The sequence below is a fragment of the Pimephales promelas genome, chromosome 14 (genome assembly GCF_988280905.1).
Source record: "Pimephales promelas chromosome 14, fPimPro1.hap1.1, whole genome shotgun sequence".
Lineage (NCBI taxonomy): Eukaryota > Metazoa > Chordata > Actinopteri > Cypriniformes > Leuciscidae > Pimephales > Pimephales promelas.
Window position 1 is genome coordinate 30,045,918 of NC_142782.1, and position 27,956 is coordinate 30,073,873.

A 27,956-nucleotide genomic window follows, 5' to 3' on the forward strand; every position below is an offset into this window, starting at 1 on the left:
CTGACTCTATTACCCAAACACCGAGCGAACTCTCCGCTCCTCACCACGGCGTGTCTCCGGTGATGCGGTTATTACGCCGTCAAAGTAGCAGTGCTTCGCCTTCAGAGAATAGTTCCCAGGTTTTATACGGTTAAAAGATGTCTGTGTCTCATTTGACTTTGTTATTTGTACATTATGTGACTATACAAATCACAACATGTAAATAGGAAAACGTTTGCGTTATTTTGCCACTCATTTGGATCAGTATGAAAGATGCAACCATTCACATCGAGTCTTTGTGCTAAGCTAGGCTAGCGGTGGGTGCGTCAAACAGACTTATAGCACGCACGGAGATGAAAAAGGTATGTATGGACTTATCTAACTCTGGGGGGTAAGGTGAATAGGCTAAAGTCCCAAAAAGTCGGAGTGTTCCTTTAAAGCGTTATAAGCCATGAACCAAGCCAACCAGCTACGAGGTGAATTATAACATTACAAGCTTTGATTTGAAGCATAAAGGTATTTGAAAGTCGGACAAAAATACAAAAACAAGACTCGGTACGTAAAGGATTAGTTAACTTCAGAATTGAAATTTTAATGATAGATGTTCATGAAGTTTTTTGAGGAAAATATTGCAGGATTCTCCATATAGTGGTCTTTAATGGGGTACAACGGCTTGAAGGTCCAAATTGCAGTTTCAAAGTGCTCTACACAATCCCAGCCTAGGAATAAGGGTCTTTATCTAGTGAAACGAACTGTCATTTTAAAAAAAAAGAATATATATGAAGTATAAATACTTTTTAACCACAAATTCTCTTCTTGCACTAGCTCTGCGATGTGCCACACATTACGTAATCATGAATGTTGTGTTCTGGTTCAAAAATGTAGGGTAGGAAAAAGTTTTTGCTTGTTATTTATAATTTTTTTTTTTTTTGTAAATGGCGTTTGACTTGGTCTTTGCACAGTCTTTCAATGTGATTACATAATGTAGGGTGACCATATTTTGATTATCAAAAACCAAGACACTCGACCCAGCAAACAGATACTCAAATGATACTCGAAGTTTACTCAAAGATGTCTAATTAATTTCAATACAATTATATGGATAAAAAACGTTATATAACAAGATACAAATTCAGTTTCAGGCTTCTCAGTGTCACAGTCCTTCGTCTGCACCATCCTCCAGCACTACACTTCCCATGATCCTCTCGTCTGCACACCTGAACTCACTCCCTCATCAGCCTCCCGTTCAGCGTCCTGTTCATCTGTTTCACCTGTCTTCACCTCATTATGTCTGATTCCTGCCTGTATTTAGTTCCCTCTGTTTCATTCTGTCCTGGTCGGTCAATGTTTAATGTTACGCTGTGTATCCTGTCCTCCTGCCTGTATTTTTGAAATTAAATCTATGTTCTTCGTGATTTTGGACTCAGCCTGTCCTTCTGCCTGAACCCGCACCGTGACACTCAGAGGTTACTCAAGACGTTTTATGACACGTTTCAAAAATAATGAATGAAATAATGATAGAAATACTGTCTCTTCTGTATTAGAAAAATCAATATATAAATAACTAAAAGAAATACCTCCAAACTGAACAAAAATAGCTCTCACAAACTTACAAAAACAAATTAACAAAATATATTTATATCTTTATTTTTCTTCCACATTCTTCTTGTTCGCCTATTTTGCTGTAGAACTGATCTTTCCCAGCAGTTTTTTGAAAACCAGGACATTTTCATCACTTTATAAAAAACACCCAGGACAGGATGGGAAAACAGGACATGTCCTGGGAAAACAGGACTGTTGGTCACCCTAACATAATGCGTGGGGAATTGCAGAGCTAGTGCAAGATGAGCATTTGTGGTTAAAAAGTATACAAATACTTATTTTTTTATAGAAAATGACAGATGGTTTCGCTAGATAAGACCCTTATTCCTCGTCTGAGAGGAATAGTAGAGGCTTTGAAGCTGCATTGAAACTGCTATTTGGACCTTCAAACTGTTGGACCCCATTAAAGTCCACTATATGGAGAAAAATCCTCCTCAAATTTCCTCAAAAACCTTTATTTCTTTTCAACTGAAGAAAGAAAGACAGACATCTCAGATGACGTGGGGGTGAGTAAATTATCAGGAAATTTTAATTCTGGAGTGAACTAATCCTTTAATGGCTTTAGCAAAGAATGATAGTTTCAACTCACTGATTGGTGGAATTTTCTGTATAATGGGTGAAGTAGTAATGTAGATTAACAACCTCAGTTCACAGTAGGTCTGTCTTTAATGGTTAATAAGTTATCAATAAAAATAAATTTCCCTATGGAGAAACTGAATGGAGTTTTTACTTCTGAAACTCAACAGTTGATTATGGCTAGTCATTAAGCTTGTTTTAAGGTTCTAAAATATAAAATTAGTATAAAATTAGAGTCAAGTTTTAAAACACATCATGGTCATCATTAGTTCATAATACCCAATGAATTAACTAATGTTAACTAATTGTAAGGTGTTACCAAATCTATAAATATCTGCAGAGCTAACAAAGCTTGTTTCAGAAAACGTAACATTGAATAATGTCATAAAAATGTTTGGCTGAAATTTCCTATTCCAAGTTGCAATATAGAACTAATCTCGAAGTTTCCGCTGCTGTGAAATATTTCAGAATATGGTGTAAAAATGTACAAACTTGCTTAACCGTTGCAATTGCTCCAGCATCTTGTCATTTTTGTCAGAAATAATGATGCATCACATTGACAGGTAGTAACTATATAGTCAAGCTAAATCATAAGCTTTACACTGAAAAAAGTCTCTTGCTAAGCATGAAATGTGACAACATGACAAAGGAGTAATTTTATTGGGGTATAACTTACCTTTTTTACTGGCTCTGGGAAACAATGTAGAGAAATCTTTGCGTGGGTAGTGGGGCAGGGATCTGATATAACTCTTAGCCTATTTAACAGCAGTGAAGAGATATTGACATTTATCAAGATCAAGGATGACAGCTGTGCACAGTAGCTACAGCAACTGTCACACAATATGATTCAAACTGAAAAAATCCCCCAAAAAATTCAAGACCATCTTATTTCGCATCGCATTAGCAATTCATTCCGAGTTGCATCAGAGTTTAGTCCCACATTTAATCAAGATCCAGACACACCACGTATTGAATATACAATCTTTGGTTGCATTGGAAATGTCTTACCTCTGGGCTTTCTAGTTTCTCAATAAATTCTGGGCCTGGTGTTCCGGTTACTTTCATTATCTGAGTCAACTGATCCATGTCTGAATGTCAAAAGTCAAAGGCAATGCACAGCATGTCATTTCCAACTCCAAGTTATTTATGTTTTTGACAAGCAAGACAAAAGTGTATAAGTGAGCTGCGTGGCATTTCTAAATGCAATCGCAATTAACTAAATAACAGTGCCTGTATGGCAGTGAAACTTAAGAAACAGAATGTTAAAAGGATAGTTCATCCAAAAATGAAAATGATTTCAAACATGTATGCTGTTATTTTTAAAATAGTCTATAAAGTAGAATATTTGAAGAGCTACACAATGGTTGTTCTTTTATATATAAAACAAAAAAACAAAACATGTAGGTTTGGAAGGACATGAGTAAATAATAGGGGTGTAACGGTACACAAAAATCACGGTTCGGTACGTACCTCGGTTTTAAAGTCACGGTTCGGTACGTTTTCGATACACCAAAAAGAAAGAAATGCCAGAGAAATTTCCTATTTGTTTAAAGAAAAAATATTTTTAAATAAGTGTGAGTTTTCCTAGATCTTGAAACTTTCAGGTTTATAAATGGGGGTCATCTTTGAAGGATGAACAAATAATGTTTTGGTCATCACATTAAAAATAACATTTAAATATATGTTTATTTATATAATATTTGAATTTTGAAGTGCTGGAAAAAGATGTGTGAAGTACTTGAAAGCATTTCACCATTCCAGCCAAACTGGTTCCAGTTAGTGTTACTATATTAAATCCATGGTGAATGTTGCTGGTCTGTGGACGAAAGTATTACTAGTTCATTCACGGCACAATGTTTCTCCTGGTTTCCATGACAGCGCTGAGATCTACGGTTAATAACGGAGAAATGTGAATGCTTCTCACTAGATCTCGCAGCGATGTTATTACCTCAGTGGCGAATTCAAATGTTTTCTTTACCGGATCTCTTAGCGCGGTGTAGTAACAGTGTTGCTTGATCAAGATCGGCTCGCGCTGCACAGATGTTGCTGGTCCGAACTGATAAACGATCCGTGAAGCACATAACGAGTAGCGCAGTTTCGTTCTGCTTTCATTACGCTTGCCATTTGATGTTGCGCAACGTTGTGTTGGCCGCGTCAGCACGAATTTTGCCGGCAGGAAAAATGGTCCAAGCAATCGTTCGGTTTGTATGCGTACCGAACCGGAAGCCTCGAACCGAAACGGTTCAATACGAATACATGTACCGTTACACCCCTAGTAAATAATGTCAGAACTTAATTTATGGATGAACTATTCCTTTAAAAATATCTTTAATCTAGCCCCCAGAATGTGGTCATTTAGTAAAAAAATTGGCAAAGAGAATGCTGAAGGATACAGTCTTTTCCTTTAAAGAGTGTTTTTCCATTGAACATTTCACCCATGATGCACCCAACAGACCAGATGTCCACTAGAAAGGAGGAAAAAGGCAAAAATCACAAATATTGAACTATAATAATCATTACACCAGTCCTTAACAGAATGCAAACCATTTGACATACTATACATTCATGCATCAATACTGAACTCAGCAATATAGTATTGATCTTAGTAATGAAAACATCAGACTAACTGGCAATTAAAGACTGATATCTACATTAGCAAACATAACTATTCATATTTTAGCACAGTAAATATTAATGTCATCCCATTAATATTCATGTGAAAAAGAGATTCAAAACTAATGATTAGGAGGTGCTTGTTTATCGAGTTCTGTCAGTCCCAACATTTTTTGTAAATAGTAAATACAAGAAAAAAGCCAGTCAATTAATTCCATATTCTATGAATCTTAAAAAAAAGATTGGTAAAGATTTACAATATGTAAATTTGTTAGAAATAAATTCTATGCATTTAACTGTAAGGTGTCCATATGTTGATTTTGCATGTCTATCCAAAATAATTCTGTGACAGAACTACAGTAGTGGCCAAAAGTGAAGTTTGGAGGGGATACTTGTTCCTAGAAGTTTGATTAAACCATTAAAATATGGGGAAATGTTTTGATATTTTTATTCAAAACATTATCAAAACAACAACAAAAACAAAAATTGACTCCCAGCACAACTATACAATATGCTTACAAATGCTAGGAATAAAGGATGTAAATGTCAATTTGCCTAGGCTGGAGATCACTTCTGGCCACTATTGTATACCTATGAATCCTAATGAGAGAATGCTATAAATGCTCATGTAGACCAATAGAGGTGCTATTGGACAGCTTTCAAGAAACTAACTGGACTATAACAGATGACTGAATCAATAATGAATTATTTACCTCATATTTTATGAACAATTGTTTTTCCTAATCTGAAACACCTGAGTAACTCTTGTTAATAATTCGAGTATCAATATACATCTTAAAGAATGACAAACATCTTGCCTGTCTGCGTGTAGTGCATCCAGTTCAGAATGACCTCAGGGGCCCGGTACCACCGCGTCACGACATAACCTGTCATCTCTGCTTCTGTATGACGCGCCAGGCCAAAATCCAGTATCTGCAGCCAGAGGAAAGGAAGGTGTTACTGTCAACCGTCAACTGGGGGTTTATGCTTTTCTCTTTTATGGTAAAAGAATGGTGGCACAGACCTTCAGCTCACAGTCTTGGTTCACAGCCAGGTTTCCTGGTTTGAGGTCCTGCAATGCAGAAAGGTGTTAATCTTCCTACAAAGACATTGTTCTTGAACAATCCCAAAAGATCATAGTGGGTTTCTTAACAAATCTTGAGTCTGAATTCTACAAGCTGTATTTTTCACATTCAAAGTGAGCCGGGCGGCTTCAAACAGTTCTGAGCCTGTACAGGCACTGCCTTACTTAACAGGAAACCACTGGCATTAACTCATATGACAATGCACAATAGGAAAGATCACCCAAAGCAAAAAGCCTTGAACTCACTGATAATAATAGAATTAGAGACACAAAGTACATTTCTAAACTTGCATGTAAAAAAAAAAAACAAACGTTTAGATAAATAATCATGGCAACATGGAGTGTGCATCTACGAAGAATGTGCATCTACTAAGGGCATACTGTCAGAACGTCTCCAGAAAGAAAAAAAAAAAAATATATATATATATATATATATATATATTTAGCACGTCTCCAGAAAAAAATAAAATAAATAAATTTAATATATATATATATATATATTTTTTTTTTTTTCCTGGAGACATGCTATATATACAGTATATTACATTGGACATTTTAGGTAATATGGTAATATTCTATGGTAATATTTTAGGTAATTAGGTAATATTTACTCTGTGAATCTGACACATCTATTAAATGTTTTATTAATATTAAAATGTTTTACAAAAAAAGTTTTTTTACATCAATTTACTTTTCTTTATTTGGATTATTTTTTTCTTTATTCATTATCAATGACCAAAAACACAGCTTCGTATTACATAGTTAAAAACAAGACTCAAAACTGCAATAAATTCTATTTAAACTACGTTAATTGGATGAGACATGTCTGAAGCTGTTGTAAAATAGTTATTAACAAATATAAATTATATTTATTGCTCGTCAACTGAGAGGGATCTTCTCAGATTAGAGGAGGCGTAGTTAATGGTGGCTGATAGTCCACTGATCAATATATATTAGCGAATTAGCTGCAAGTAAATTAATTCATGGAGATGAAAGCTCCCCCATGCAGCAAAGAGCTACAATGCTCCCAAGAGATGCCATGTGCCTTAAATTCAGCACTGTGTGGAAATGATAATTATGAGCAGATGCTGTTTATTCACTGCCAGTCTCACTTACTCTGTGAATGATGCCAGCACCATGAATGTACTGTGGAGTGGAGAAAAACAGAGGGACAGAGAGAAAAAAGAAATCAGCATTATGAGATTCTTCACAGTGTTATGTTTTAGTATTTGATTACACTAACAACAGGATTGATCAGAAATACTCTAATAACATTTCCTCTGGCAATGATCTTAAACCCAAAGTATACTTCTGTTTTTACACATACATACAATTCACTGAGCGCATGCAGAACAATTTTCCTAACCAAGCATGCAAAGTACACTTTGTTCACACACACTATCATATCAAGTATACTTTGAAAGGCTATGTATACGCTGAATGTTTGCATCAAAACTAAGAGTAAGATGTCTGATTTCCTGCAGTACTACTGCTTTGCATTAATTAAAGGGTTTGCAGGTGGATAAGTTTCTTTTCTGACCTAGTGAATGCCTGATGTGATTTACAAGTGCCAAATACTTGGTCTTTTTTCACAAACACTCAGTTACTTAACTATTGTAAGACGTTTACTCAACAGGAAACTACATTCGCAACAATTTTTTACTTCCATAATGTGATGTATTTCTTGTAAAAAGGAAAATGAAAGAAGCAAAACTGTTTTTTCATTTTCCATGTGAGGAGAAACTATTGGAAACATGTTGCATCATGCCTGGTTGGGAAAATGTGGCCTTTCTTTGTGAGAGGTTATTTCGGTTTCACCTTTAGTCCGCACAGCATCTGATAGACCAGGAACTGGATCCGGTCTTCTGTAAGGAGGCCCTTGACTTTAGAGAGATCTGTGTACATGTACGGCATCACCAGGTAGCTAAAACAGAAAGGAATTGCTTATTTCTCTTTTTATTTAAGGAACAGTTCACCCAAAAAATAAATTCTGTCATTATTAGGGCAGTCAAACGATTAATCGCGATTAATTGCATCCAAAATTAAAGTTTAGTGTATAATTATTTTGTGTAATATATATAAATACACACACATGCATATACAGTATATTTAAGAAAAAAATATAAAATATAAAATATTTATATTTATATATAATATACATTATATATAAATCTATGTACATTATAAACATGAAAATATTTCTTAAATATATACAAGCATGTGTGTGTGTGCATTTATATATATATAATTATACACAATGCACCCACATATATTATGTAAACACAAACTTTTATTTTGGATGCAATTAATCATTTGACAGCCCTAGCTCCATGTTGTCACAAACCCATTGCAGTAATTCTCTCCATTAGAAAAGGATCTTCATGCAGCTCTTTTACATCATGATCAGGCTGAAATTAAAGTCACTATGAACTGTCATTTTATAAAAATAAAAAAAAAGAGATAAACGTTGAGTAAATAAAGACAGAATTAGTTTTTATGGCTGAACTGTTTCTTTAAATCCGTCTCAGGATAGATTTCACATACACAGGGCTCATTAAAGACTTACAAGTCTTGGAAGTTTTCCATTCTGGAGGCAGGAGTAAAAACGTCTAGCAGACCTATCACCTTGGATTGGACAGCAAAAAGGCAAGAAGTGAGTCACCATCTTTTCCAGATATTAATATGGTGTTAGATGGACTGAATAAGGCTGCCTGGGTTTCAGTGTTCTGTGTATCTTTTAGATGCTAATATAATACACAGTTTATGACACTGCAATCAATCATCATTGTCTCCAGGTGCCACAAGTATCCTGTACAGACATACATACACACATTCAGTCCACTAAGCTAAACATAGTGATACTCGCAACATTCTCAATGAAAACAATAGGTATGGTGTGATACAAGTCTTTTATGCCTTGCAAAAGCCATTTAAACCATTGAAACTTCTTTCTGGTTGTGCTGAAATCTAGCACTAACAATGAAAACAACAAGATCTGACCTCGAGGCATGTCAGGCATAGACAACACTTACGTTTTCATGTTTCATATGCTTGAGTAGCCTTAGTTCGCGATAGGCTCTCTTTGCGAAGATCTCTGACTGAAAGGGTCGGTGAAGCTTCTTGATGGCCACCTTCTCTTTGGTTTTATTGTTGATGGATGAGCTAAGATAGGAAGAACAATCACTATCATACCCAAACATTATGAACTGAGGTTACAGTTTTAAGAAGCAACTGTAAGATTCAGGAACTGATACAGAAAGTGCAATATTCAAATAAGAAACTACACTAAGCATGTTTTCTGACACACACACACACACACACTGCTTTGCTGTAAAGACTAAGTTGTCAGGGCATGTGTTTTTCACAGTCGCCCACTTTCACCAGAGTTTGATCAAACAGCAGTCGTGAAGGTTTTGTGGCATCAAACCCTCAACAGGAAATGTCAATCAATGCTGTTGGGATAGATCATATCATGACTAACTTAAGCAATAATGTGACTGCCGTAGTAAATGCGCAAATAGAGTAGCACAGATTAACATAAATGTCCATAGCAAAAGGCCTGCAAAATTAGGAATGCTGAATACATTAGTGACATCAGTACCATGTCAGCCCATTTGCCGGATGTTGAACATTTCTAACTAGAGTTAAGAAAAGAGATTTAAAAGCGTCAAAATATTTCACTTAAATCACATATTTAAAAACAGTCTAAACAAAATAGAGTTCTACCATATCTGTTACCATTCATAACACTGGTTATCGTATCAGGCCAGGTGTATTATATAACTCCACACATGTATATATAAGTTGATTTAGGATTTAAACGAAGTTCTGCACAAAATTACAGTACCAGGATTAGATATCTTTTTAAATTCCCTAAGTGATTATTCACATGATACTAGAAGTTAATCCATTAAGTAACTTACTGTTGTTGTGTTACCCTATTAACCTATGCTTTTACTAGGTACTGTCGTAGTAACGTTACTTATAACTGTATAGTAATGAGTAACTAAAGATTAAGCATGGAATACTTAGGATAGTGACTAGTAACAACTTAAACAGTCACTATGAATGCTAACAAAACAGCAGTTCGTTGAAAAAGCAATGAATGCTAATGCGGCTTGCCACACGGCGTCTTTCTAATCTTCGTGCATGCGGTAACCTGTTGAGATGCAGCTCGTGTGCGGGGAACGTTACCTGTCTGTCAGGAACTTACTCACCACACGCTGCCATACGCTCCAGTTCCGATTTGCTTCAAGCAAATGTACTTTTCCGGAACTTCCCATACCGTACTGTTAATCTCCTCTCGATTGAATTCTACTCGTGACTCCATTTAGCTGTGAAGGAAAACTGACAGAAATCAAACGTTCAATCACCGCGCACACAGCGACTCCTACGCGCTGTTCTGCATTCGAGCTCCAAAAGGTCACTGCGTAGGAACGATTCTGTTTCACGCCTAACTAAAACGGCCGTTTATCTGGTTCTATGTAGTGCGGAGAGGCCGCGGAATCGACGTTTTAAATCCCGATCCATGGAAACTTTGAAAAGCTCGCTGTAATCGAACGCGCTGAGATCTGCCTGACGTCGACGTCATGATCCCCGCACACGCCCTCTTTCGAATTCAAGCAACTGCAGAGTGACACACTGCTGCTCACCTTCATGTAAAAACCTACTGATCTAGATCAGTGTGTAAACCTCTATGATGTAAACACATATCTGGGTGGTTCAGTAGCCTACCTTAGCCCCATAGGGTTAGCATAGCAGCAATCTCTTTTGAAATATCTCTCGAGTTCTCTGAAATGATTCTTTTTGATAAAATATTATCATAAACCGCATTAAAAATTTGCTTAATTAAATATTAACTAAATTAATAAATAGAATTATTATATATTTTTTTACTACGGAAATTAATCAACACTGAACTTACTTAAAGGAGTAGTTCACTTTAAAAAAAAAACTTTTGCTGATAATTTACTCACCCCATGTCATCCAAGATGTCCATGTCATTCTTTCTTCAGTCGAAAAGAAATTAAGGTTTTTGATGAAAACATTCCAGGATTTTTCCATATAATGCACTTTACTGGTAACCAAACGGTTCAAGGTCCAAAAGACACTTTCAGTGCAAACTGCAAACTGTTCAAAGGGCTTTAAACGATTCCAGACGATTCGTACCAAATGATTCGTTCGTTGAATGAACAAAATGAAAGATTCGAACGAATTGACTCGGGAAAAATTCATCGTCTGGAGTCGTTTAAAGCCCTTTGAACAGTTTGCAGTTTGCACTGAAAGTATCTTTTGGACCTTGAACCGTTTGGTTGAAGTCCATTATATGGAGAAAAATCCTGGAATGTTTTCATCAAAAACCTTAATTTCTTTTCAACTGACGAAAGAAAGACATGGACATCTTGGATGACATGGGGGTGAGTAAATTATCAGCAAAAGTTTTTTTTAAAGTGAAATACTCCTGTAACGGGATTTTTCACCCAAAAATGAAAATCAGCCCATCGGAGTTATTCGGCCTGGCTGTTATGGAAACTGACATGTCCTATTGGTATATCAGACAGTTATACCAATGTGATTGATAGTACATTAAAGGTTATAGTGAGCCATCACAAAATTAAATGCAGTAGAGAATCTGGGAGTAGTATCTCTTGGATGTTCCCTCTGGGGCATATACATCTCTCTACCAGTTTTACAGGCACTGAACCACTCAATTATTGGAAGGCTATAACTGTGAAAGACAAAAATGAATTCTTACAGGCTCTCCACTGGCCCATAAATAAAAGCTTGTTTATTTAAACATTTGCTATCCACCAGATGGCACTGTCAGACAGTCCTAACGTGAGCAGTCTCACAGCAGGGTAACATTAGTCATAACGCCATAATCCCCGATATATGAGTGATTCATGACCCAACTTTACTGCATTTCCCATCTTTTAGGTTGTGAACTCATGAAAACTTATAAGGTCACGAAGTTTAATACATTAATATTAATATGCTTTGGTATAGAGGTAATATAAAAGCATTAAAAACTAGGCTTGTCTAATAAGCCCTTATACCCGTCTAACATTTTCGGTGTCAGAGAGCTGGCTGACAAGCTCTTGTAAAAATGATGAATAAAAGAAAAGTCACTCTTTTACGGCCACGACTTCCTGTGTTGCAGTGCAGAGATAATTGGCTCATTAGCAGCAGACTGCGTTGTGGTGGGCTCTTCCTTCCTGAACTAACGGTTGTGTGTGTGTGTGTGTGTGTGTGTGTGTGTGTGTGTGGGAGGGGGGGGCTTTGGCTCTTTATCCCCTCTCTGAATAATCACACTGGATCTAAATGTCAGTAGTGTCACTCTAATATGTATTCATAACACAGGGGGGTTTATTTATTAAAAGATCTGGGTGGTGATGTAAACCCGAGCTAAAATACACATTTAAACCTGGATTGACACATCTGCAAATCATTTCAAATGAATACGTTTAGGCTTGTTTCTTGGAAAGCCTTAATAATGCACTATAATAATGCATTCAGAAGTCTTAATAAAACATTCAGTGTATGTTTTAAAGGGTTTAAATCTTGCAGACTGTTTTGAACAGAGAAAATTTGACGGGTATGAGATTGTGCTTACCCAATGGCTTTCTTCAGGACCAAGATTTTACATATAGACGACAACTGGCTGATGATGTCATAGCTACAAATTAGAATGAATTACACCTCAGTTGAATGCCTTTACTGTAAAAAATAAAATAAAATAAAAGTCATATGAACAAGGTTATGACAATATATGTTTTTACTTTGCTTTAACTCATCAAAATAAGTTAAGCAACTTGTTTATAGGTTGCGAGATTCAGCTCATTTTTTATGTCAGTTTAATGTGATTTAAAGGGTTAGTTCACCCACAAATGAAAATGAGTCTATAATTTAAAAAGCCACGGCTGTACACTTAGTATATGACTTTCTTCTTTCAGCCAAACTAGCTTCCAGTAACGGCCATCCACGCGACTTTAAAGGTGGCGATGTTGCTTCTTGTTGACGTTTAAAGTATTGTCAAACAAAACGGAAACTAGCTAGACCCTCCCTCCTCCGGTAATCCATCAGCCGGAAGTTGAAGCCTCGCTGGAGCCGCCATCTTGTAGCAGAACTTCACTTGAGTTAGCATTTCCATTGACTCCCATTCATTTTGGCATCACTTTGACAGCGAATAACTTTACATCTGATGCGCCCAAAGACTTAATTTGTCCATTATTTATTTCTAAAGAAACACGACAATGTATAAAAGGCCCCATTACTTTGTATCTTACTTTACGGAAAGCTGTTTTTGTAAAAAAAAATAGGCTAAAGATGTATGGTTTTCATTTTTGGGTGACTATAATTAAAAACGATTCATTAATGACTCACCCTCATGTCGTTTCGAAACACAGTTTAAGATATTTTAGTTTTAGTTTGAGAGCTTTATGTCCCTCCATTGAAAATATGTAAAAGTGAGCTGTAATACATGAAAGTGAGTGGCCGGTGAACTGGGAGAAGAAGAATAGGGTCAAATGTAAAGCTACTTACACAATGTGTATCTGATATGAATAAAACGTGTCGTTTTATTATAATGGAAAGGATTATTGTTGCCACTTCCATAGACATCAGTGTGTATTTTCCTAAGTCAAAAATCACTTTTTTGATAGTACTTATGTGTATTTAAATATATGAAACCTAAAATAAACATTATGTGGTTGAAAACACTGAATAGTTGTGAGAGCACTGAGCACGTCTGTCTCTGGTTCAGCGCCAGCCAACGCACGAAAGCACGTTTCAATTTAGCAATTCACGTGATGCACTGACCAGTCTAGTCACACCGGTGTGATTGTAGCCTATATAAGTGCGAAAGGGTTAAGGCTTGTTTACAGTGTTCTGACATCCACAACAAAAGAACTGAGTAGTGTCTTGATTTATTTTGCAATGTTATAATTTTGCTAACTCTGAATTATATAGTTACATTTACCCAACCAGAACAGATATGCAACAGATTTTTTGGGTCACAAACCAGTTAGGGACAATTTTTATATCAAATCTTTGTCTTTTCTCTCATCGAACAACCCAATTTACTCCACTTTCTCTCTAAAGAGAGTTCGGAGAATGGAAGTGTGTCAGGTTAGTTTGAATCTCAACTCATGAATAATTTAAATAGCATGAGATTTCATATTAGTTCATATTTAGACATTTTCCATGTTCTGTCATAAAAAAAAGGACATTGAAGATGACTGGCTGCTTGTCTATGGGGAACTGCAGTCATATAGAGGGGTTAGAACAAACAAACAAAACATTCATTATTTTCACTTGTTAAAATCCCACTTGTAATCAGATCAACAGTTCGTTCTGCGTCTAGAAAATTACACTGCTTGACTGGCATTTCTGATCCTTTTTCAGGTCTTGCGTATTTAGATGTGATGTGAGAGAGAGTTCATTCAAAGGAAAAGCTGAGAGATACAGGAAACAAGTAGACGTTATGCGTTCAAATCACCTGAGAATGCCCTGCGAAGTGGTCCTCAAGATTTTATTCGGTCTAGTGAGATTCCAAATCCAAGGGAGTTTTTATGCACAGTCTGAAAGACAGCAAACGGCATATGGAACAAGTGTATCGAAAGTAACAGGATATGAAGACAGATATTTACCCATCAGTCAGTGCAATATAGGCTACTACATGAAATGTGGCCAAACCCCTAAATTACAAAGTTGGTTAACAACGCATACATAAAATTAAACATTGCAATTTGAATATGCAAGGCTTCCATTGTCAAAAACAGTCCGTTATGCTGCTTGATAGTTTATCATTTTATTTTGATGTATCATAGTCCATAAAACTGCTTTGAAGTGCAAATTGTTTCACCATTTACTGCATGTTGTTATTCTAGTTGAATACGGCTAATGAATGGGAAGGGTCGCAGATTTTGAAATCGATTACTTGCACGTGAATGTCCTGAATGAATCAGAGCCTGCATCCAGTGTTGTAGTACTCGAGACGCGGACTCGTCTCGGACTCGGTCTCGAGACCATATTTTAATGGTCTTGGTCTTGTCATGGACTCGTGTCCATTTGGACTCGGAATTGACTCGTACTCGAACATTTTTTTTTTAGGACTCGGAATTATTCCCGAGTCCACTCGAGTTCAATTAAAAATATTTTTCATGATTATTAATGTATGTTAATAAAATATTTCTTTAAATTGATTGACACGGCCAGTGATTGGTGATTTTCTAGTGCGCAACTGCGCATGACAAATTGTAATAAAATTACTTTTAACACCACCTACTATGTGGCCTTTTTACCCTAAACTGATCATATTTTTTAAACTCTAAGTAAATTCAGTAAAAAAAAAAAGGATTTCTCTAAGTAAATAAAAGTAAATTAGGTAATCAACCCTCACTGGTCTCGGTCTCGACTCGGACTCGACCGTCTCTGGTCTCGGACTCGACTCGGACTCGACTCTCTACGGACTCAGTCTTGACTCGGACTCGACTCTCTCTGGTCTCGGTGTCGACTCGGACTCGAGTGAGGTGGTCTCGACTACAACACTGCCTGCATCCAAAATCGCATACTATGGGCGAACAACAAATACGGCCTCCAAATGGGTCCCTTGTTTCCTGGACAATGAAGGATTAATAAAGGTGGACCTTCGCAGCGTTGTCTACCCTTGAATTAATTGCATGCCAATGACAATATATATATTTTAGTTCACTTTAAAACATGAGCATTGGGTTTCACTTTACTCAAATATCTAATGATAGCAGTTCAAATGTTGACTTATATCTTATTAAAATTCAATTATATAGATTATACTCTTTATTATTACACGACTCTGTGGAATACTTGATTCTGATTGGTCAGTTTGCGCTATCCACCAGTAAGCAGTGCTATACGCCTGCTAGGAACGGTTAATCTTTGTGGAAGTTTTGCGTTTGGTGAGCTAATAAAATATTAAAACTCGGTCGAATCAATATTTTGTGTACAGTTATATATTTATGCCATCCGTTATTGTGGACTTGCTCTCTATTGTTTCATACAAACGCAGCTGCTATCATTTTGTGACTACCCAGACAGCAACAAATGTTGGCCCAGATCCAGGTGTACCAAATGTGGGCCGGATCTGGGCCGATATGTTGCTGTCTGGGTATTGTTTTGTACACTGTTGGATTTTGAGATACAAACAGGTATGATTTTTAAACAGTTTAATTTACTTATCCCCATAATTATTTGTGTTGCGAAATGCTGTGTAATAAGTGATGTGAACGCAAAGCTTCTGGCTCTCTCCCAGGAAGCTTTGCGTTTAAAGACCTAATAAAATATTTTAACATTTAACACAGTCTAATTATTTACTTATGTGGTAAGTAGCCGAGTGATCCTCCACTTTGCGTGGGGGGTTATTTTGAGAGAACCACCGGCCGGATGTATTATTCCTTACTTATATACAAAAATGGACCGTGGTGAACATATTTAGACAGTTTGTGAACTCTCTTTAGTTTTCACAGTTTAATATACCTTTCAAAAAAGTCGAGTACAAACGTTACTGTCACTCATCAGTGGCAGCTGTCATAGTTGATAGGCGACAAGAAGGCTACCGTCCCATTTAACAATGCTCCGACCTTGGCCTTCGAAGGATGCAGCCTCTGAATTGGGACACAGCTAATATCTCACTCATAAAGGCAAATTGCTTGTATTGTTCCTGTTGACCAATTCGGTTGCATAAAAGAGTCAATGACTGGCTCAAAGACAGTGGCTAGATCCAAAATTAAATATTGTCTTAAATCAGCACTTATTTAAAATAAGTAGTTTGCGAGAGCTAAAAAAAAGTATGTTTGAGTATGAGTGCAAACTAGACAGACTGCATTCGCCATGTTGTCATTATCATGTGTCCTACCAGCATCAGTTACAAACCCTACCCTGTGGCCTCATGGGATACTAAAGTGTCCATCGCATGCACACTTCAGGATCTCTCCGGAAGAAGTAGGTCATTTAGGTGGCAGCCTACTTAACACACAAATCAAGTAAAACTAGACATCGCCTGATTGGCATGTAGGAAACCTTGAACACTGCTCAGGGACCCTATGAAGCAGAACACATTCATCCTTTTTCATGCGTCCTGGTTGCCATGTGACCATCCAGGCAGTGATTAGAAACAAATTAAAGATGTGATTTCACAAGTTCCACCTGCTTTACTGAGGAATTAATCACTGGCCTCAATCAATGATGCTATCTGGGACTGGCGGTGAAAAGACTCTGGCATGATTAATGGCGGCGACCTTCTTCATGACCCAGAGTCCTCTTCTCAAATCTCTTCCATTTAGATGTGACCTCAGGACAGGAAGTTGTGCAAGGAGCCCACAGCATGCTAATGCTACCAACAATCCACAAGAGATCGAGCAACAGCACGCTTTAGCTCACTAATAGCGCTGTCGGATCGCAGCATGTCCTCGGAAATGATGTTTCAAACATGAGAACGAGTTACAGCATCTTCATGATTCAGAGTTTACGTGGAACGTTCTGTGATCAAATCCGTTCCGCATAGCAACAGGTTTCTTGTTTAATTCGCCTCATTTACGAGCTGATTTGCTCTGCTTTGGCGGTGTGACCTGCATGGTAAAGGCTATGCAAATGCCATTTGCCAACTTCAGATTTCTCTTTCCTCTCGCTCTTCATTTCCTCTCATTTCACCTCCACTTCCTCCTCTGCTGGTGTTTAGTCAGTGGCAGTAAAAAGGCTCCTTTTAGGAGGATAGAGATAATGGAAACTCCCCGGTCTTGTGAATGTTTCATTTGTTTTAAAGAGATTGAGATTGGATGGCAGATGGGTAATAAGCTTTCTTTCCATTCCCCTACAGACACATGGACAGTGCACACATCCACACAATCACTCTTTCTTTTTTCTTTGCAAACATACACACACATTTTTAATTATGCTCGACAGTGCTCTGTGTGACCGGTCAATGTACATTCGGGCAACAGTAAGCACTGTCATTACCATCCATTACATTAAGAGATGGGCCTGACGAGTCCTTTTTACCACACCGTTGCCAGGGTCTCTCTCTCTTTTTCTTTTTCTCATTGTATCATTGTTATAAACTCTTAATGAGACGCTGTTGTGCCGCTGAGGCTGCTGCGCTGGTCATTTATGTATCTCAATTATTTATGCATGGGTTTATTTGCTCATTAATTTGCATTCATTGGGAAATTAAACACATGAGACATTTCGGGTCCTCCATTATTCGACTAGAGCACTTACCCCTTTCTCTGACAGAGAATATGAAACACTCTGCAAAACAAATAAAGCTATAATGAGCCAAAACTGATAAACACAGAGGGCTGAATTTCATCCAAGATCATATACGAAATGATCTGTTTTGCTCAGCCAAGCTTATAAACCTGTATCAGACTGAACAAAACAGGTCAGAATTGTCAAGGGTCACCAAATGGCATTGGAAAAATAATGGTTTCAAACAGGTTTCCCCAAATTCTCCATTGGTCAAACAATCTCACACCATTGGTTAAGCCAATGACAGGCTAGTGCAGACGCTCAAATTAGCGGTGGAAAACCTGAGGCTTTTCGAAACGCTGAATCAATATAACCAATTGCTTTGCAAAATGATTCACTGATTCGAACACTCATAACCAAAAGCATTGACGATAAATGCATGTAAATGCAACAAGAACTAACCAAATTACAAACCAAATGGTTCTTCATGAAAGTGTAATCTGTTAAATGTAATCTACAAATAATTAAATTTGAAATGCAAGTATAATTTGTGTTCTTTTTAGGCAGGACATGACCATTTAGGTACTGTCCCCTTAACATGCATGTTAATTATCAACTTCATTACTGTACCTACATTATAAAACTGACCCCGATATTGGTCAAAACCACATGTTAAACACAGATTCATGAATTCACCAGATCTATGGCCGAATTCGAACTCAGAATTCGAATGTTTCGAAATTAAAGTTCGAAACAGTTTGGCTGCATCCGAAATATATACAGTTGAAAACGGTTATGTGACAAAAGAAGTATATCTGAATTCACAGTATAATCACAAAAGAGTTGGCAAAAAGTACCCAGAAGACCGAGATTCTTCAGGAGAGATTCTGAAGTGTGTATATGACAGATCCCATGAGGCCACAGGAGTGGATTTGTGAAAAGGTGTGTTTGACTTGAAGTTGCTCTGCGCAGACCGATAAGAGCCATCTGCTCTCTCTAATTTACTCATTACTAGCTCAGGGACAAAAGGAGCAGAGTTTTGCAGTGCAGGCATCATGGTGTTTACACTTTTTAGGGGAATTAGCCAACACATTTATAGTTAACTCTGTATATGGAAAAAGTCAAGTCAAATCTTTGATGATTCATTCAGGAATCATCTGATGATTCATTCAGGAATCAGTTTGATCCAATTCTCGAGTTTGAACTCTTTGACTCACTCAAGGATCTGGTTACGAGCACTTATTTGAGAAGACTTTCAATTCAAATTTATTTGTATAGCACTTTTCATAATACATATTGTTTCAAAGCTGCTTTACAGAAAGTGCATTTCAGAAATGTACGTAGAAAAAATACAGTTAGTTATTAATTTAGGGCATAACATATCGCCGACGTTGACTCGTCTCTTCAAAGGTGTTTAGTCATGTCATCGCAGGTGTTGGGGCATCTGAAGTCTCCTTGAGAGGTTGGAACTGACGAATGCCATTTACCTCTCACGGAGACTTCAGATGCCCCAACACCTGCGATGAGATGACTAAACGCCTGTAAAGACGACTTGATGCAAGTGAAGAGACGAGTCAACGCAGATGATGCCCTAAATTAATACATGATTAACTGTATTTTTTCCTATGTACATTTATGAAATTTACTTTCTGTAAAGCTGCTTTGAAACAATATGTATTGTGAAAAGCACTATACAAATAAATTTGAATTGAAAGTCTTCTCAAATAAGTGCTCGTAACCAGATCCTTGAGTGAGTCAAAGAGTTCAAACTCGAGGAATGGATCAAACTGATTCCTGAATGAATCATCAGATGATTCCTGAATGAATCATCAAAGATTTGACTTGACTTTTTCCATATACAGAGTTAACTATGGATTGGATTTAATTGAAAGTTTTCTCAAATTAGGAGACCAGACTTGGGAAGTAAAAATGCATAAAATTGATAATCAGTAGAAAGTAAGTTATGTGTTATAGGGTGACAGAGTTCTATTCTATTGGCTGGGATATTAATAATAAAAAAAGAAAAAAATGTCCTATCTTTTGTTCAATCTTCTGTCCAATTGTCCAATCTTCTCCTCTAATCAGATAATTTAATAAAAAGCCTATAAAACACACGCACTGACATTATGCAGATATGAGAAGACCAGTCAGATATGACATATGTGTGTCCATCTGCATATATTTGTCTGTACCTAAATAGAATGCATATGTGCGTTTTTGTTTTCGGATGGGCATTCAGATGTCTACGTCTCTGATTGAGTGAATGTGGGCGCCGCATGTCACTATATATTAAAGTCAGTAAAAAAAAAGAGAATGTGTTACTCACGCCTGTCATCCCCCAGCCGGCTACGGACCGTTAAGTGACAGTGATGCTCCATGCCTAAAACAGGGGCCCGAGGGCCAGCACCTGGAAGAGAGAAACAGGGACAGAGATGAAAAGAGACCCTTCCTGTCTTCTGTCCCAATCGTCAGGTCCTTGACTTCATGCCTCACATCTGACCAGGGAGAAGGTACATTTGACCAACAAGTAGGGTTGTATAGCTAAAATTCAAGTTGACTTTGAAGCAGACTTGATATTCTCAGTGCCTCATCCCATTTTGCTAAAAAACTTAGGCGCTGAATCAGGCGGTATTGCTAAAATGCTTTGGGAAAAGTGACTTTCAGCAAGTTTTCATGCAAGTAAATGATCAGTAATCAAATAAGTAGCCTACCTAGACAAGTTTAATGTTGAGCTGTGCTTTTTGATTGTGCTCAAAGTGCTTTTAACTGCCAGTGCAAATACTAAACCTAATGGTTCTGTGATTCTACTATTGATTACTTCTACTTTCTTCTCAGCACTTTGTGCTACTTCCCATCTAACTCTAACACACTCAGTTCTTATTTATATATATACACACACACATACAGAACTGGTCAAAAGTTTGGAAACATTACCATTTTAATGTTTTTGAAAGAGGTCTCTCGTGCTCATCAAGTCTGCATTTATTTGATCAAAAATGCATAAAGACAGTAATATTATTAAATATTATTACAACTTAAAATAAAGCTTTTCCATTTTAAATATACTTGTATATATAATATACTTCAATATTTTAATATTGAAGCAACTGCCATGTGATTGATTGATTAGATAATTGCATTAATGAGAAAATGAAGAGGTGTAGATAATGAGTGTTTATAAAATACATGTAATGTATAAATATATAATGATGCATGCTAAATTCTACCTCTCTGTGTATAAATGGTTTATATGAGTTTATGGAAACAATTGATATGTAACAGTATATAATAAAAATGTACTAATGTAGAAGTCACAATAAAATATTTAAATTAAATATATAAATGTATAAAAGGGTTCACTTGGACTTGGTGTTTCATATGACAGCTGACTTGCATCCATAGCCTACTCTTACAGCACACCCCCCCACTCACACACACTTTTACAAGCATATGCTGTTTTTGCGACATGCTTTAAGAAAAAGCAACTGGCAGAAACAGAAATTCGAACTATACATATGAATAAAAGATTAGCGGTGAATGTTGGAACTTTAAAACTGTGACGTGGGAGGGAAGGTGATGTTTTCCTTAATGAGAGAAACGCTGATTGCTATGTGTTAAAAAAAGAAGTGAAGAACAAAGACTTTGCTTGCGTTTTATAGTTCACAGGTTTTCTGTTTGTCACGTTTGGGGTGTAAATTAGCACTCACAACCCTGTTTAATGTCACACCTATAACAATGTGCCTGCATTATGTACACACAAACAGATACACACATACACATCTATAAATGGAGGAAGAGAGAATTACAATAATGTGGTTCTTGCACATTACTCTTGAGTTACTGGTTTCTGCAGTACGTCTAATGTGACATATTGTCAAGGCAGACTCTTAAAAGCATTTCCTAATACTGCAAGCATAACACAGAACCTTTTCTAAGAACTCAGAACCCAGTGTAATAAAGGGCTTGTTTTTGCTTTAATACGAGCACTGTAAACCCTAATGTTGTCTTTACTTAAACAATCAAGTGTACTTGACTAAACATTACTTAAAATTTTGCATTTTGGCCCTGTCACTCAAAAATATAAGTTCAAATAACTTATTTACCTTCAAAATACCAAAACTTAAGATTTCAAGTGCTGTGAACTCAAAAAAATGATTAAACCTTACAAAAGGTAATTTTCAAAAATGTCTTAACTGTGAAATGATGCATCATTCATGCTTTCTTCAAGTGCAAGGTGTCATTCTTATTTTACCAGAAAACAAATGGCTTTCATTTTACAATTATTGATTGTAATGGAAATAAACTGATGTTTATTTTAAAAAAAACCTGATACTTTAAACTTGACAAATAAACTTTATTACCCAATTTTCATACATTTCACGTGCACATATATGCCACGTGCCAAAATGCATGAAAGAGTTCCTCACATCAGCCACCAACCAAGTCTCAATAAAAATAAAAAAAAACATAACAGAAATGACAGAAATACAGCGACGACACATTATGTTGAACGTTAAATCAAATTCATTTCAAAGGTTTAAAACGTCTCTCTCTGATCTTCCTCTGATGCGATTTGCCACGCAAGCAGTTCTGCATGGCAACAAGAGAACTAATGCGCTGATTGGTGGATTACAAAATTGGTGATTTTCGCATCGTCTCGTCAGTTGCTGACACCAGTTCAAATGAAGACGGGACGGGAGTTTTTCTTTGAGTAACATTCTCGGTAAGTACAACTATTAAGATATAAAGTTACTTTGCATGACTTTTTAACTCAGAAATATGTTTATTTAAATCCTTGCACGGTTAATAAAAGAGAACGCAGCCATAACGTTAATTAGTTCCTGGTCAAACTTTTCCAACACGTTTTATGTGATGATATGATAACTGCGATATCAAACGATTCTTTAATTTATTAGTTTAATTGTGTAATCGTGTATTTCTCGGCAAAAGAACATAGTTAACTAACGTTAACGTTATTTGAGACCGGTCAACTTAGTGACGTTTTTTCTGGTCAATCTTTTGACAACCTCGACATTAATTAACAGTGTTTTCTTCATGACTTAGTTTGTGATAGTATGATTATTGAAATGTCAACTGCTTATTTTCTTATTTTACTAGTGAGATAGCTACATATTCGATTATCTTTTTTTTCTGTGCAAGAAAGAACATGGCAGCTATGCACAAACCATGTGGGTTATTTTTCCCGGGCAAAGGTCAGTTTTACCAGTAACTTGCACATATTTTCATGATACATTTCTGATTTTGACTTGTAAAACGTAGTATTTCGTAAAGTATCTATCTTAAGTTATAAGAACATTTGTTACTAGCTACGAGTCTAGGACGAATGATGTTCCGTAGATTGAAAAATTAACGTCACGCTTGTCACCAATAATTACAGCGATTTAGTCATATATAAAATACTATAGAAGTCAATGCGAACTAGCAACTTTTGGTTACAAACATTAAACATATTACTTTTTGTTTTCAGCAGAATAAAGAAAACCATGCACACAACTGTTTGAGCATGAGTAGGCTATGATCATTTTCATTTTTGAGTGGTCTATTCCTTTAACGTGTTAAAAATATTTCTTAGCCTCTACATTTGTTTCCTAATTATTCAATTAAAGCATTTCAATGTGCACGCTAATGTGATTATGTGATCTGCTCTTATCTCCCCAGTTCAACAGAATTGCTGGCAAAAACCTAAAGCAGGATTTCTACGAGAACCTTGATAGAAATAGTCCACGGTTCATGGACCTTTTTAAGCCAAAGGGGGGACTCCTGGTCAGTAACGTTACTTGGCTAACTTTTTGAATCAAATAAAGGTTAGTAATGGTTAATAATAAAAAAAAGGTTTTGTCTTATTTAAGATAACTTAAAGGATAACTTTTATTCACCCTCAAGTTGTTCCAAACCTGTATACATTTCTTTGTTAACGCTGAACACAAAGGAAGATATTTTGAAGAATGTTTGTAATTGAACAATTTTGGGTACAATTGGTGTTCTTAGTATTGTTATTTTTATTTTTTTAGCATGTATAACTCAATGTTGGCCCAAAACTGCTTGGTTACAAACATTCTTCAAAATGTATTCTTCCTTTGTATTCAACTGAGCAAAGAAATGTACAGGTTTGGAATAGCTTGAGGGTGGCTAAATGATTACAGAAATTTCATTTTGGGGGAACTATATCTTTTAAGAGCATTCATTTAATCGTATATTCTTATAAAAGTTCTTCAAATATATTGATTACAGTAGTTGGCATTAATGGAATTTTGTGTTTTCCTCTAAAATCAGCCCAACCAACGGAGGTCCTAACCCTTGTGATTCAAGGACTACCTATCATGCTTGGAGATGATGGTGAGTTCATTTCTTCAAGTCATGTTTAGTAAGTGCATCTGTTCTTCACGTGTTAACATTAAAACAACCACCTGTGCTCCCATTAGTCTAAGCATTTGTCAAGCATTTGAAAATCATGTTGATTTTAAAGCAATAGTTTCCGAAAAAAATAAAATTTGCAGGAAATGTTCTCACCTTCAGATTATTCAAGATGAAGAAGAGTTTGTTTCTTCATCTGAAAAGATTTGGAGAACTTCAGCATTACATCACCAGCTCACAAATCGATCCTCTTTAGCAAACAGAAGCTCAAACTTGTTCAAACAGCTGATAAAAACATCACAATAATCCACAATTAATCCACACGTTTGCTCTTTGGACTCTTACTTACAACACCCATTCGCTACAGAGGATCAATTTGGGAGCAAGTGATGTGATGCTACAGTTCTTCAAATCTTTTCAGATGAAAAAACAAAACAACAACTCTATATATTTAATGGCCCGAGAGTGAGTGCATTATCATGTTTGGGTGAACTATTAATTTAAAATACAAATGTAGCCAGTTCTTCAAATTAATAAAATGTAATTTATACTGCATACTTTAAAAAAAAAAGTATTATCTTTGCTGGAAACATGTACATTTTCATAAAGTCAAATGCATACTTGTCCATATAATTTGGGATTAAGGTTAGTGCTATGTGTGTTTTTAATAAATCTAGTGCACGTTCTGATAAACATCAATTTATAGACATTTGATTCCTGATCGTAATACTCTATTTATGTCTGTTTTTACACTAGGTGTGTGATCATCGCAACTCCATCCTTAATGTGCCAGTGGGCATCTTATTTGAGGACACTGACTTTCAGCCCCCCAATTCCTTGTATTTAACTTCTACGATTGGAATAATAAAATGCAGGACCTCCCACAGGCTATGTGTCTCCTCTTCGGTCTGATCTACGAACTTGAACTGAATTACCCCAAATCACTTGGCAACACGTTTGATTTCATCCAGCGTGTGTTAATGTCAATGGGACAATATTCTCTCAAGCCTAAATTGCAGTCTCTGGCAAACCAGCTTTTTGTAAAAAAAAAAAAAAAACTTCACTTTGAGACTTTAACACCACTCTGAGAATGTTCTACAAATGATTTGCAGGATATATATACCATGTATTGGTACCATTTTTACTACCTCTTCAGTTTTGTGACCCAGAAAATATATATTTTTTTTAAAAATGCCACTTTGAGACTTTAATATTTCTGACAATGTTTTGTTTTGTGAGGGAAAATGGTTTAAATTGTGAAATGCTCTATAATTAATGTGCATTAGTCAATTTAGTATATTGTTACCATTGTTGGTAACAATACCTCTACAGTGTGTTTAATTACAGTATAGTTTGTACTGTAATATTGTGCAAATATTTGGTCAAAGACTATGGTCAGTATGCTTTACTTATTTTGCTGTGATTGCATAAAGCTTAAACCAGTAAAATGTTAAAAGAATGTACATTACGTGTAAATGTTCAGTACATTTACAAAAATCTGAGACTTAAGTGTATTTTGTAAGTGATCAGAGTTGTACAATTGATATTGCACTACTTAATGTTAGATACTGTTGCCACATGTAAAGTTATGTACAGTGTGAGACTCATTTCCATTTGAAATTTTGGTCAATAAAGACTCAAAAGATCAATATGTTCATTGTTTTATGTAAGTGCAGTGTGCACACAGCTTACAGTCAAAAATAATAGCTTTAATATTTTGAAATAATATTACAGTAACATTTTCATGTTGAGTTTACTTAAATATACAAGTACAATTGATATTAACACTTAGTTAAGTGAACTTTATTGTTTAAGTGTATTAAATAATCGTCAAGTTTGGTGAACTAAACAATTTAAGTCAAGTCTACATAACTACCAAGTTAAGTAAACTTAAATATGCAAGTTTTGGGAGACCCCATTACTCAATTAAATTGAGGGAACGAGTTTACTCAAATCAATTGAGTTAAATCAACTTATTAGGGTTTACATCATTCGACATGTACAGAGACCAGAGTAAAGAAATGAGTACAGAAATGTAAAGATATGGGTTATTTCTCAACACTGTAAAAAAAAAATTATTTTCAAGATTTGTAAATTACAACGTTTTTTTCTTTTGTCAAATCAACTTAGATAATTTATGTAGTTCAGATAACATAATATTTTGAGTTTCTGATGATTAAATCAATCTCCTTCATTGTATTAACTCAATTTTTCGATTTCAGTGAACTTAAAATTTTAAGGCAACCAGGTTACTTATTTTTTTAAAGTTAAAACAAATTTTTTTTTTTTACAGTAAACAAATGAATGTCACTTAAAGCCCAAAGTTATTAAATACTGAAAACTTGTTGATCATTTGCTGTCATGGTTATTTTATAAGTAATTTAAAATATCTTGCTCAAAAACATAGTGACACACATTACCATATCACTATTGTCCCTGCATTTACACTATATATATAGCCAACCGTGGAAATCTTTTGTTCCTCACTGTAAAAACAAAAAAAATTTCATAATTTGTAATCACAACATTTTTTCTTTTGTCAAATCAACTTAATTTATGTAGTTCGGATAACATAATATTTTTAGTTTCTGGTGATTAAATTAATCTCCTTCATTGTATTAAGTCAATTTTTCCATTTCAATTAATTTAAAATTAAGCCAACCAGGTTACTTATTTTTTTTAAGTTAAACCAACAATATTTTTATAGTGTTTATATTAACATGATTTCTAATTAAATCCAGACATTTTAAAACCTTTCTACACAGATGATTTTGATCCATTAATTTTTATATGTTTATAAATGCTCTAAATATGATTTATGCACATTAATTTGTAATTTACGTTGAATAGAGAAAAACGAACGGTATAGTCACAAATATTTATCATCAAACTATCATAACAGTGTAATTTTTATTACCTCATCTGTCGACATGACGCCGGTGAATTGCAGAGCTTGTGCAAACATATCCACATTGCTATGATCAGATGCTTTCTTACAGCTGTAACTTTTCTTGTGTGTTTATTTTGTTATCGAGAGGAAAGTACGCAGAACATATTTACATATTCATCTAAACGTCGCTCTCAGCAGTGTGGACGGCATCTGGATGTTTGTTAACAGTATAAGCAAAGAACGTAGCCGAGTGAATGTCGGGGCATTGAATGAAGTTCAGTCTTTTGTACGCTACGTGGGCACGTCGGCATGAACTGTACATTGTTGGCTGCAGTGTACTTTAAGGCCACCTGTGTTGCCAGTAACAAAGGTTTCTGAATTCTCCATTTAGCCCCTTTAAGCACTCAAAATCAATATGGATTAAATTCAGACCTTGTAAAAGCTCTTTCTTTCAACCCTCATGTTGAATGAATAAAACTTTATAGGGGTTGTAATTCTACATTGACTATAGACATTATGCTGATTTGAACTGTTCTTAGGGGATTAGTTTTCTTTGGTTCTCTCTCAGTTGGTTAGTTTTGAACAGCTCCGGCCTGGACTCGAAACAGAAAATTA

General features: G+C 35.8%; 1 protein-coding gene and 2 long non-coding RNA genes across 3 annotated transcripts in view; 1 reads left to right on the forward strand and 2 right to left on the reverse strand.

The window, feature by feature from the left end:
• mapk13 (mitogen-activated protein kinase 13) overlaps nt 1-10,519 on the reverse strand; it is a 13,824-nt gene extending 3,305 nt beyond the window's left edge. Inside the window, exons 1-10 of the mRNA XM_039665341.2 lie at nt 10,072-10,519; nt 8,887-9,016; nt 8,421-8,479; nt 7,673-7,778; nt 6,971-7,000; nt 5,795-5,842; nt 5,589-5,703; nt 4,551-4,622; nt 3,166-3,245; nt 2,834-2,912 (exon numbers count right to left, since the gene is read on the reverse strand). Of these exons, the coding sequence (XP_039521275.1) occupies nt 2,834-2,912; nt 3,166-3,245; nt 4,551-4,622; nt 5,589-5,703; nt 5,795-5,842; nt 6,971-7,000; nt 7,673-7,778; nt 8,421-8,479; nt 8,887-9,016; nt 10,072-10,184 (832 nt within the window). The 5' untranslated portion in view covers nt 10,185-10,519. The remainder of the gene's footprint in view (nt 1-2,833; nt 2,913-3,165; nt 3,246-4,550; nt 4,623-5,588; nt 5,704-5,794; nt 5,843-6,970; nt 7,001-7,672; nt 7,779-8,420; nt 8,480-8,886; nt 9,017-10,071) is intronic.
• An 808-nt stretch (nt 10,520-11,327) lies between these two features.
• LOC120474765 (uncharacterized) lies at nt 11,328-27,610 on the reverse strand. The gene is made up of 4 exons (XR_005621825.2): nt 27,369-27,610; nt 20,403-20,483; nt 14,352-14,433; nt 11,328-12,571 (listed from the first exon to the last, which is right to left on the reverse strand). It is a non-coding gene; the product is annotated as an uncharacterized LOC120474765 (long non-coding RNA).
• LOC120475682 (uncharacterized) lies at nt 22,070-26,054 on the forward strand. The gene is made up of 4 exons (XR_016146548.1): nt 22,070-22,799; nt 23,756-23,901; nt 24,371-24,433; nt 25,208-26,054. It is a non-coding gene; the product is annotated as an uncharacterized LOC120475682 (long non-coding RNA).
• Nucleotides 27,611-27,956: the final 346 nt, after the last annotated feature.